The sequence below is a fragment of the Empidonax traillii genome, unplaced genomic scaffold, assembly GCF_003031625.1.
Source record: "Empidonax traillii isolate 1590-97213 ecotype Southwest subspecies unplaced genomic scaffold, ASM303162v1 scaffold1748:size104815, whole genome shotgun sequence".
In the NCBI taxonomy this organism is placed as follows: domain Eukaryota; kingdom Metazoa; phylum Chordata; class Aves; order Passeriformes; family Tyrannidae; genus Empidonax; species Empidonax traillii.
The window spans coordinates 70,948-82,755 of record NW_020956941.1 but is presented as its reverse complement, the minus strand read 5'-3'; the positions used below and the strand labels follow the sequence as shown (position 1 = coordinate 82,755).

The window sequence follows — 11,808 nt, the reverse complement described above, 5'->3', positions numbered from 1 at the left end:
TGGGGGGCTTGGGAAGGGTCCCCCGGTGTCCTGGTTCCCGGGTGGGGGGGGCTGGGGAAAGGCCTTCCTGCACCCCACTCCTGATATTTCAGTCTGGGGTCCCTTTGGCTCAGGGTTCCCAGGGACACTTTTGTCCCCAAATAGGGGACCACCCGATCCCCTCGCTGGTGTTTGGAGAAAAATCCAAGGAAACAGTGGGTTTGCTCTCTGCAAACTCCCTGCCAGGAGTGGGGAGCTGGCAGGGGGGTCGGGCTCTGCTCCCAGGGAACAAGGGACAGGAGGAGAGGGAACGGCCTCAAGCTGTGCCAGGAGGACCCAAAAGACACCTCCCTCCTCATCCTCCTCATCCCACAGCAGCCTCTGCTCGAAGCTGAACTTGCAAATCCCGTGTTTTCCTGTTGGATCCAAGGCCCTGGAGCTGCCAGAGCCTGGAGGGACACTGTGGAACAGCCTCGATGCCCCCCAACATTCCCTCCACTGGGACACAATCCCACAGGGAACGAGAGGCCTCTCATCGCCCAAAACTGCTCCGTGGCAACGTTAACCCATTAGCATTAATCGTGTATTAAAAATCTCCTTTTAATAATAATTCTCTATATATTTAAGATATAATATTATAATATTTATAATACATTGCAGCCTGCAGCTTCCTCAGGAGGGTCATGACGCTCTGAGGGACAGGGTGGGATTGATGGGGTGTCTGTGCAGGGCCAGGAATTGGACTGGATGATCCTTTTAGGACCCTCTCAGCTCAGGAGGTTCTGTGATGTAAATCATTTTTCCCCAATCCAATGGATTTTCCCAGTTCCCCTGGGATGTGGTTGCTCTAAAGGAGCAGGTGCACACCTGTACCCTCTCCATCTCCAGGCAGAGTTACCAGGGGGTAACTCCAGGATATAGGAGGAAACACTGGGAGAGGTTTTCCAGCACTTTCTCCTCCTCGTCGTCAACCCTGCACGATAATTAAACAAAAAGGCAATTAACAGTTTCCCAGGCAGACCAATATGTTAATTATGTTCCCCAGTTTTCCCTTCCAGGCTGGCAAAAGCCAGGGTTGGTGCTAAAAATCTGAGGGAATTGCTATGGGAACCCCAGTGGCTGATAACTCATCCTGTCACACCAGGAGAGCCAAATCCAGCCTGGGTGCAGCTCCACCACTGTCCTGCCCATCCCTGCCTGCCAAAGACAGGCTGGGAACGTGCTGGGAATTTGGGAGCTGCCACTGGGGCGGTGTGGGGGCAGTGGATTGAATTAAGATTGAGAGGTTGGGAATGTGCAGCCTGGAGAACAGAAGGTTCTGGAGACACCTCAGAGCCCCTTCCAGCACCTATAAGGGCTCCAGAGGAGCTGGAGAGGGACTTGGGACAAGGGATGGAAGGACAGGACACAGGGAATCGCATCTCACTGGTAGAGGGCAGGGTTGGGTGGATATTGGGAAGGAATTCCTGGCTTTGAGGATGGGGAGGCCCTGGCACAGGTTGCCCAGAAACATTGACGGTGTGGAGCTGGAGAATCGTGTCCGTCCCCCCCTCCCCACCACGGAGCTCTCCGGGGGTGTCACCCCCATCACGGGCCCCCCATCCCGGGGCTCCTCCTGGTCCTCCCCTCCAGCAGGAGGCGCCAAAGCACCGGCGCCCCCGTTATCCCCGTCCCGTCCGGCGCGTGCGCAATGCGGGGACCCTGCGGGGCCAGGGCGGGACCCGCTGCCGGTTCCCGGTGCCGGGGCTGACAGCGGGCTCAGCCCTGTCGGCCCTCACTGTGAGCCCCTCCGGGGCTCGCCTGCCGCTCGGGTGTCACCCTAGGTGGGGCCCTCCCCGCACTGAGAGCGTTGCCGGGACTTTCTCCCGATTCGACCCGGCAGGGCCGAGCGCTCATTACCGCTCGCTGTCATCGGTACAGCGATGCGGGTGTAGCCCCGGTGACAACCCGCGTGCCCGGCGGGGCGGATCAACCCTCCCCTCCTTCCCCCCTCACCCCACAACCCCCCTCACCATCCCCTCACCCCTCCAAACCATAGAGTCGGGCGGGCAGAGCGGCCCCGGCGCGCAGGCGCCTCGCGCGGGCTCCGCCCCCCGGCCTATAAGACGGGGGCCGGCTGACGTCAGCGCTCTCTTCCGCCCGCTCTGCGCTCGCCAGCGAGACAGGGCCGAGCCGCCGCCATTGCCGCGCCCCCCCGCCCCGCAGCATCCGCCGCCATCCGCCAACATGGTGAGCCCCCGCCGTTCATCTCCGCCGCCGCCGCCACCGGCGGCCCCCGCAGCGCCCGCACCGCCGGCGATGCCGCGCCCGCGCCGCCCCGCGCCGCCCGATGCGGCCTGTGCGGCCTCCCGCGGGAGGGGCGGGGGGGGATGTCGTGAGGGGCAATGGGGACGCCAAGGCGGGGGACGTGTCACCCTTTTCCTCGAGGGGAGGTGGCGGGGCTGAGGGCGGCGGGAGCGGCCGCGTTGATGTGGCGGAGCGGGGCCGGGGCGCTGCGGTGCGGGCGCTGCCTTATGTAACGCTGCGGGCCCGGCTGGCACCGCCACCGTCACCGTCACCACCCCCCCCCCCCCCGGCGCGCTTGGAGGGGGGCTTTGTCCCCCGGGTTCAGGTTAAAAGGGGGTTTGTCCCTCCTGGTTCGTTTTGGGATGAGGGGTTGCCCCCCCTCGACTCCGGTTTGGGGTGACAGGTTGCCCCATGGGTTCTGTTTTGAGGAGGTTTTGCCCACTCGGGCGAGAGGTTGCCCCCTCGTTCGGTTTTAGGGTCGTTTTACCCCCAGATTTAGAGTGACAGCTGGCTCCCTGTGTTCGGTTTTAAGGGGGATTTAACCCCCTGTATTCGGTTTAGGATGAGGGCTGCCCCTTGGGTTTAGTTTTTAAGGGGGTTTTGCTCCCCCCGGGCTCGATTTTGGGGCTGTTTTACTTCCAGCCTTCAGGTGACAGGTTGCCCCCTGTGTTTCATTTTGAGGGGCTTTTACCCCACCGGACTCTGTTTTGAGTGAGTTTTGGTTGTAAAGGGGTTTTGGTTTTAAAGGGGTTTTTTTCTCCCCTGGGCTCGATTTTGAGGGGGTTTTGCCCCCAGGAGCTGCTGGCACCTCAGGTTTTTAGACCCTGAGGCCCAGAGGGGTCAGTGCTGCAGCCCCACTGCAGTGGGTCACACTGTCACCTGGGCAGCACCGGTGTCACCACGACCACAGGAAGCATTTAGGGTGGGAATTGGAATTCCATGGAATGCCAACAAACCCCAAAAAACCCCTCTCTCCCCCCCCTTCAAGGTGAACTTCACAGTAGACCAGATACGGGCCATCATGGACAAGAAGGCCAACATCAGGAACATGTCTGTGATCGCCCACGTGGACCACGGCAAGTCCACGCTGACGGACTCGCTGGTGTGCAAGGCCGGGATCATCGCGTCGGCCCGCGCCGGCGAGACCCGCTTCACCGACACCCGCAAGGACGAGCAGGAGCGCTGCATCACCATCAAATCCACGTGAGCTCCCTCCCCTTGCCCTCCCTGAGCTCAGATTCCCCCCAGGGTTTGAGGTGGTGGGCTGCTCCGGGCTGGTTGAGGAGCTCGGCGCGTGCTCGGGAGGGTCTTCAGCAAGATGACAAATGTTGATTAACTCCTGGGCAGTCCTTGAGGAATCCCTGGGAAATCACTCACCCTCCCATTTTAGATGTCCCCATGGATGTGAAGTGGAGACTCATGGTGGGTTTGTCATTACGATGACTGTTGGCTGGCTTCTGGTCAATCATTAACAGTTCCGAGGAGATAAATGTGCAGCAGGAGCTTCACCGTCCCATTTTAGCCTCAGGATTGTGGGATGTCCTGTGGATGTGGAGTGGAGAGTTTTGGGAGCATCTCTGGTGGCTTTGTCGCCATGACAAGTGTTGGTTGGCTTCTGGTCAGTCGTTGAGGGATTCCTGGGAAATCATGTGAAGCAGGAGCTTCACCCTCCCATTTTAGCCCCAGGATTGCTGGATGTCCCATGGATGTGGAGTGGAGAGTCTTGGGAGCATCTCTGGTGGCTTTGTCACCACAGAGGGTTTGAGGACTGTGAGGGGCCTGAAAAGGGATGGAGAGGGTGGTTGGGACTGGTGTGAAAAGCCTGAATTCTTTATTAAAGAAGTGGAATCCTCTTTGGGTGCTTGAAACTGCAGGGATTCATGGAGGAGGTTGGGATTCATGGAGGAGGTTGGGATTCATGAAGGATGTTATGACTCAGGAAGGGCAGATTTTTTAGCCTGTGCTCCGGTTCTCTCCCACACCAACCTCCCAGGAACACACTTCAGGGAATCCTTAAACCCAGACAGAATCATTTAGGTTGGAAAAGACTTCCAAGGTCATCCACTCCAACCTTTGACCAGCTTGCCAACTAGACCAGAGAGCACCGAGTGCCACGTCCAGCCGTGGCAGCTGTTGGTGTGGGATAAAACATTCCTCAGGATTAGAGTGGAATAACAGATAATAATTTTAACAGTTATTCCTTTCTTTCAGAGCTATTTCCCTATTTTATGAGCTCTCTGAGAACGACCTGGCCTTCATCAAGCAGAGCAAGGATGGCTCTGGCTTCTTGATCAACCTGATTGACTCCCCCGGGCACGTGGACTTCTCCTCGGAGGTCACGGCTGCTCTGCGCGTCACCGACGGCGCCCTGGTTGTGGTGGATTGTGTCTCTGGTAAGCTTTGCTGCCTCCCTGCGTGGCTGGAACGTGTTCTGGGAGAGTTTGGAGACAGGGATAACTCATTGCCTGTGCTTGGCAGGCGTGTGTGTGCAGACAGAGACGGTGCTGCGTCAGGCCATCGCTGAGAGGATCAAGCCCGTGCTGATGATGAACAAGATGGACCGGGCACTGCTGGAGCTGCAGCTGGAGCCAGAGGAGCTGTACCAGACCTTCCAGCGCATCGTGGAGAACGTCAACGTCATCATCTCCACCTATGGAGAGGGAGAGAGCGGCCCCATGGGAAATATCATGGTGAGTGGGTTTGGGGTGAGGCACCCTGGGGAGAGGGAGCAGTCTCCTCCTCAGGAATTCTTTTCTCGTGTGGAGGAGTGAGAGTGGGATATCAAAAGGTGCCTCAGCTCCCCAGGTCTGTGGTGGCTTGGGGCTCTTGTTGGCTTCCCTCCAAAATCTGTTCAAGGCTTGAGCAAATAAAGGATGTAAATAAAGGATTGTTCCCAGAGAGGTTGTGGAAGTGTTCAAGGGCAGGTTGGACAAGGCTTGGAGCAACCTGGGATAGTGAAAGGTGTCCCTGCCCATGGCAGGGGGTTGGAACTGGATGGGCTTTAAGGTCCCTCCCAGTCCATCCTGTGATTCCACGATTTCCTGTCCTCACAAAGAGCGATGTTGTTTTGCCCCCATCACTTCTGGGGTGGTGGGTGATGCAGGATCCTCCACAGCTTCTCTCCCCTGGCTGGCTCCTGGAATGGAAAGCCAGGAGGTGTTCCCCAGCTCCTGGTGGGTTCCTGGGAAGGGAGCAGGGCTGTTGGCCACAAGTTCTGAGGAGAAGCTTGTGTTTTGCTCCTGCGTGCTGGAGTTGTCCCTGTTTTCCCAATCCTCCCTGGGAAGGATGGGAATCTTTCCTGCACCTGAACTAAGCTGTCTGAGTGCACACCTGGCTGGAGTGAGAGAAAATCAGTGTAGTTCTGTGCTGCAGAGCTGTCCCTGTGACAGAACCTCTTCGGTGAAGCTCCATCTTCACACTGGAATGTTGTTTGGGATGGAGGTGGCTGACCCTCTAACCCAGCTCTCTTGTTCCCCCTCAGATTGATCCCGTACTGGGCACCGTGGGCTTTGGCTCAGGCCTGCACGGCTGGGCCTTCACTCTCAAGCAGTTCGCTGAGATGTACGTGGCAAAGTTTGCTGCCAAGGGAGATGCCCAGCTGAGCCCCTCTGAGCGTGCCAAGAAAGTAGAGGACATGATGAAGAAGCTGTGGGGAGACAGGTGAGGTGGGATTGCGACTGGAATTCCGCGTGGCTGCAGCCTGGCGCTGCAGAATGTGGGGAGGGAGGGAGGGAGGGAGGGTGTGGTTGTGCCTGATTTAACAGGAGTTAATTGCGTTTTGGTGAGGGCTGAAAACCTTAATGAGGGGGGGAAGGCACGAGGGTGGCACTTGCTCAGTGTGCCCTGAGCAGGCAGAACAAGCCACGTGTCTGGAGCTGAGCTGAGCTTTGAGATTTGCCTGATTTCGTTCCCTCTCCAGATACTTTGATCCTGCTACTGGCAAATTCAGCAAATCTGCCACCAGCCCTGATGGAAAGAAACTGCCCAGGACCTTCTGCCAGCTCATCCTTGACCCCATCTTCAAGGTGAGCTCCTCAGGGTCCCACCCTGGCTAATGCTTCCCGCTCTCCCATTTTTCCTGTGCATGATGATGGAAAATTTCTTCACTTTGACCTGACTCGTTTGATTGAAGAAATTTCACTGTCTGACACATCTTGCTGCTCTGTGGGGTGGGGGCAGCTTGGCTGAGTCCCCTTGGAGGGAGGCTGGGGGTGTGAGCACAGGAAATTCCCTGCAGAGACTCTGCTCCAAACTGGGTCACGGCGACGCTGTCTTTGCAGGTTTTCGATGCAATCATGAATTTTAAGAAGGAAGAAGCTGCAAAACTGATTGAGAAGCTGGACATCAAGCTGGACAGCGAGGACAAGGACAAGGAGGGCAAACCCCTGCTGAAGGTGAGCCCTGAGTCGTGGGGAGCAGATGAGCTGTGCTGCTCCAGCTGTGCCAACCTGTTTGGGTGGGAAGGTGGGAGGTGGGGGAGCAAGGGGAGGTGAACTGCGGGTTGTGAAGGCTCTGACTGGGTCTTGGTGCCCTGCCCAGGCGGTGATGAGGCGGTGGCTGCCTGCTGGAGATGCCCTGCTGCAGATGATCACCATCCACCTGCCTTCCCCCGTCACAGCCCAGAAGTACCGCTGTGAGCTGCTCTATGAGGGCCCCCCCGACGATGAGGCTGCCATAGGTAGGATGAGCTGCTGCTTAGAGCTCCCACAGGCCTTGGAACCACCTTGTTCTCCATGTCTGGAATTCTGGAGGCTGGAGGTTTTCTTGCATGGATCAAACGGGCTTGGTGGCTCTCAGCTCTGCTCTGGAGGACTGAGCTGGCTGAGGACATGGGGAGTAACCAGAGGCTCCAGCTGAGCCTGGATTTGTTGAAAACTTCTCTTGGTGATCTTTCATGGAATCCTAGAATGGTTGGGTTGGAAGGGACCTTGAGGGTCATCCAGTCCCACCCTCTGCCCCAGGCAAGGGACCCCTTCAACTATCCCAGGACACTTCCAGGGATGGAGCAGCCATAGCTTTGCTGGACAACCTGTGCCAGGGCCTGCCCACCCTCCCAGGGAGGAATTTCTTCCCAGTATCCCATCTATCCCTGCTCTCTGGCACTGGGAAGCCATTCCCCCTTCCCCTCTGATTTGGCCAGTGCTTTGGACAGAACCCCACAGAATGGGACAGTAGTGGGTGAAGGTCTCCTGTTGGGATTTGGGGTTGTGGGCTCACAGGGTGTGATGCCATTTACATCAACAACTGTGGGCTAACCTGGTCTCTCCCTTCTTCCTCCCAGGCATTAAGAACTGTGACCCCAAAGGCCCCCTGATGATGTACATCTCTAAAATGGTGCCAACCTCTGACAAAGGACGTTTCTACGCTTTTGGCCGTGTCTTCTCTGGTCTCGTCTCAACTGGCTTGAAAGTCAGAATCATGGGACCAAACTACACGCCTGGCAAGAAGGAGGATCTGTACCTGAAGCCAATTCAAAGGTTGGTCCTGGCCTGGGGGGGTGCTCTGGGCTTCAGGCTGGGTGTTCTGGTGCTGCTTTGGGTCACTTCTCATCTCTGAAGTGCTTGGTTATGGACTTCGAAGGTTGTTCTGAACTCTGGGGTGCTGCTGGTGGGATCTTCCTGCCCTTTCCAACCTCCCTTAAACCACCTCTCCCTCTGGGCAGGACCATTCTCATGATGGGCCGCTACGTGGAGCCCATCGAGGACGTGCCTTGCGGCAACATCGTGGGGCTGGTTGGTGTGGACCAGTTCCTGGTGAAGACTGGAACCATCACCACCTTCGAGCACGCCCACAACATGAGGGTCATGAAGTTCAGCGTCAGCCCCGTCGTGCGCGTGGCCGTGGAGGCCAAGAACCCGGCCGACCTGCCCAAGCTGGTGGAGGGGCTGAAGAGACTGGCCAAGTCCGACCCCATGGTGCAGGTGAGTGTCCAGGAGGTCCTGCTGCCTCCACAGGAATTTCACAGGATGTTCCGAGTTGGAAGGGACCCACAAGGGTCAGAGTCCAGCTGATCCATGCAGGGATTAAAGCCACAACCTTGGTGTTACGACCACCGTGCTCTAATCAGTTGAGCTCATCTCCAGTCCTGCGTGCACTAGGGGTCCTAATCTCTTCTCCTGGGTCCTGATCTCCAGTCCTGGGTGCACTAGGGGTCCTAATCTCTTCTCCTGGGTCCTGATCTCCAGTCCTGGGTGCACTGGGGGTCCTAATCTCCTGTCCCGGGTCCTGATCTCCAGTCCTGGGTGCACTGGCAGAGCTGTCAGGGAAGTCTTGCATTGATTGTTGGTCCCAGCTACCAAAGCACTGCCTTGCACCTTGGTGCTGTACCACCCCCAGATCAGTGGAAGGAGCATCTAAAACCCAAAAAGCAGAGATGAGAGTGTTGCCTGTGGTGCAGTTTGAAGCCTCACCTGCTGTTGGTGGTCTTTGCAGTGCATCATCGAGGAGTCTGGGGAGCACATCATCGCTGGCGCCGGCGAGCTGCACCTGGAGATCTGCCTGAAGGACCTGGAGGAGGACCACGCCTGCATCCCCATTAAGGTGGGGAGCGCTCAGTGGGCTCGGGGTGAGTGTCGCTGAGCTGCCCTCGGGTGTCTCACAGCCGCTCTCTGCTCCCTCAGAAATCCGATCCCGTCGTGTCCTACCGCGAGACGGTGAGCGAGGAGTCCAACGTGATGTGCCTTTCCAAGTCCCCCAACAAACACAACAGGCTGTACATGAAGGCCCGGCCCTTCCCCGACGGCCTGGCCGAGGACATCGACAAGGGCGAGGTGTCGGCCCGGCAGGAGCTGAAGCAGCGGGCGCGGTACCTGGCCGAGAAGTACGAGTGGGACGTCACCGAGGCCAGGAAAATCTGGTGCTTTGGGCCCGACGGCACCGGCCCCAACATCCTCACCGACATCACCAAGGGGGTGCAGTACCTCAACGAGATCAAGGACAGCGTGGTGGCCGGGTTCCAGTGGGCCACCAAGGAGGTGAGGGCCGGGTGGCACAAACTTCACGTTTTAAATGGTTATTGTGCTTTTCAGACAGCAAAATGTAACATCTGGGACAGGAGCTGTCCAGGTGATTAACACAGCTTGCATCAGAAGGAAAGGAAAGGGGTTCTGAGGGCCAGATCCCTGTTAAGGCTTATATAATATTTTTAAAATAATTTATAATTCATTTAATTATAATAATTATTTTTTCAGAAATGGACAGGAGAGGACTCAGAGATAAGTTGGCAGGTAGACTGGGAACATTGACAGAAGGGATGAATTTTCCTGTATAATTTTTAAAGTTAATTTCAGTCCAAAAAAGATCCCAAGCCAGCAACTCTTGTCACATTAGTGGGACGAAAAATCCCTGTTTTCTTTGGGCAGATACTTGGGAGTTTCAGCACCATAAATGTGTCAGCTCTTCTGGCTTGATCCTCAGAGCTGGTCTCTGAGGATGCTGCTGAAAGTGGCTTCAGGCACATCTGAGGAGCCACAGTGGTGGGACCAGCTGGTCCTTCACAGAATCCTTGGGTTGGGAAATGCCAACAAAACCCAAAAGTCCAACTTTTGAAGGCTTGAAGGTCCATCCCTCGGCAAAGAGGTCGAGTGGCCAAGTGGCTCCTTGGTGGGCTTCCTGCTTTGGGAGCTGCTTCCCCAGAGCCAAAGGCCTGGAATCTCCTGTCTGGGGGTACCAACTGTACCCTGAGCTGCTGATTTACCCCTCCCTTTGCTTTCCCAGGGGGTGCTGTGCGAGGAGAACATGCGGGCGGTGCGTTTCGACGTGCACGACGTGACCCTGCACGCCGACGCCATCCACCGTGGCGGCGGCCAGATCATCCCCACGGCCCGGCGCTGCCTCTACGCCTGCGTGCTCACCGCCCAGCCCCGCCTCATGGAGCCCATCTACCTGGTGGAGATCCAGGTGAGCAGCCTCTGTCACCCACAGCAGGAGGGAGGGAGGGAGCTCCCTGCTTCCTGTAAGATCCCAGAGCTGCTGTCGAGGCTCCAGCAGAGTCCAAGCTCTCTGGTGTGATGGACACAGTTGTGTCTCCTCGGAGCAGTTCCCCTCTCCCCCTTCATTTTACCCATCCCAGGATTCCCACATTTCCACTTGCTCGCTCTCCCAGTGTGAAAACTGCTGGATTACATAGAACTGAGGGGTCGAGGGGGAACACAAGGTGAGGAGGGAGTTTAAAGTCCTGGCTCTTCTCTTTTGCAGTGCCCAGAGCAGGTGGTTGGTGGCATCTACGGAGTGTTGAACAGGAAGCGTGGCCACGTGTTCGAGGAGACCCAGGTGGCCGGGACCCCCATGTTTGTGGTCAAGGCCTACCTGCCTGTCAACGAGTCCTTTGGTGAGTGTGCCAGTCCTGGAGCCTGGGGCCAGCCTTGGGAGTGATCAGAGATCACTGAGTCCAGTAGTTTACCCAGCACTGCCAAGGCCACCACTAATCCATGTCCCTGAAGTGTCACATCCACACAACTTTTAAATCCCTCCAGGGATGGAGACTCCCATCAGTGCCCTGAGCAGGGACTTGGCCACCCTTTTGGAGAAGAAACTATTCCTAATATCCAGCCTAAGCCTCCCTTGGTGCGACTTCGGGCAGTTTCTTCTTGTTCTTGCAGAACATTTTGGGTTGGAAAGGACCTTTCAAGGTCTTCTCATCCCCTTCCCTGCCATAGGCCTTGGACACTTCTGCGCATCCTGGGCCAGTATCTCATCAATCACCCAGAGAGGGAAGAATTTCTTCCCGTGTCCCATCTAACCCTGCCCTCTGGCAGTGGGAAGCCATTGCTCCTTGACCTGTCACTCCATTCCTTTTCCAAAGTCCCTCTCCAGCTCTCTTGGAGCCCCTGTAGGCACTGGAAGGTGCTCAAACCCCCCTTCTCTCCATCCCCACCTCTTGTTGCAGCTGTATTTGGCATCTCAGGAGGCTTTCAGGATCTACTCTGGGTTCCTCTGGTGACCCGGGGCGTGGGTTTTACTGGCTGTGACATCAAACCTCCACCACTCCTGTCCCACCTCACATCTCCTCTCCTTCCTCCCAGGTTTCACAGCAGATTTGAGGTCCAACACGGGGGGCCAGGCCTTCCCCCAGTGTGTGTTTGACCACTGGCAGATCCTGCCCGGGGACCCCTTCGACAGCGCCAGCCGACCCTGCCAGGTGGTGGCCGAGACCCGCAAGCGCAAAGGGCTGAAGGAAGGCATCCCTGCCCTCGACAACTTCCTGGACAAACTCTAATTACACTCATGGAACTCTGGGAGAACGGGGAAAACAAATTAATTAGCGTTGCCACCCGTTGCCGAGGGGGGTAGAGACGCCCGTGAGCACCATCTTGTTAATTAATAGCGATTCGAGACTTCAAATGAGAAAAAAAAAAAAAAAAAAGAGAGGAAAAAAAAAAAACAAGCCTTATAGGTTTCTGTGTTGCACATGACTCATCTTTGCCATTGTAACTAAAACATCTCCACTAGATTTGCCCAATTCTGTATTTATTTGACTCGAAAAAGAAACAACAAAAAAAAAAAACCGCTGCAGAACGGCCGCTTGAAAACGAGGAGATAAAA

General features: G+C 56.6%; 1 protein-coding gene and 1 non-coding gene across 3 annotated transcripts; both read left to right on the top strand.

Moving 5' to 3' along the window:
- The first annotated feature begins 2,061 nt into the window (after nt 1–2,061).
- EEF2 (eukaryotic translation elongation factor 2) lies at nt 2,062–11,721 on the top strand. 2 transcript variants are annotated; one of them, XM_027908567.1, is made up of 15 exons: nt 2,062–2,208; nt 3,254–3,468; nt 4,477–4,658; nt 4,744–4,955; nt 5,747–5,925; nt 6,185–6,290; nt 6,546–6,659; nt 6,805–6,943; nt 7,547–7,742; nt 7,928–8,181; nt 8,693–8,805; nt 8,886–9,239; nt 9,982–10,164; nt 10,462–10,594; nt 11,289–11,721. In XM_027908567.1, the coding sequence occupies exons 1-15, from the start codon at nt 2,206–2,208 to the stop codon at nt 11,480–11,482; spliced, it is 2,577 nt and encodes an 858-aa protein (XP_027764368.1). In that variant the 5' UTR covers nt 2,062–2,205; the 3' UTR covers nt 11,483–11,721. The 2 variants fall into 2 exon arrangements, with proteins under 2 accessions (XP_027764368.1, XP_027764367.1); XM_027908566.1 differs by having other exon boundaries at nt 2,088–2,208; nt 7,928–8,186; nt 8,698–8,805.
- Nucleotides 6,347–6,415, top strand: LOC114070938. Its single transcript, XR_003573982.1, has one exon. It is a non-coding gene; the product is annotated as a small nucleolar RNA SNORD37 (small nucleolar RNA).
- Nucleotides 11,722–11,808: the final 87 nt, after the last annotated feature.

Excerpts from the sequence above, each read along its gene's own strand:
- EEF2 (XM_027908567.1), top strand. Across the intron at positions 4,659-4,743 it reads TGTGGTGGATTGTGTCTCTG|GCGTGTGTGTGCAGACAGAG; the intron begins GTAAGCTTTGCT and ends TGTGCTTGGCAG. Across the intron at positions 5,926-6,184 it reads AAGAAGCTGTGGGGAGACAG|ATACTTTGATCCTGCTACTG; the intron begins GTGAGGTGGGAT and ends TTCCCTCTCCAG.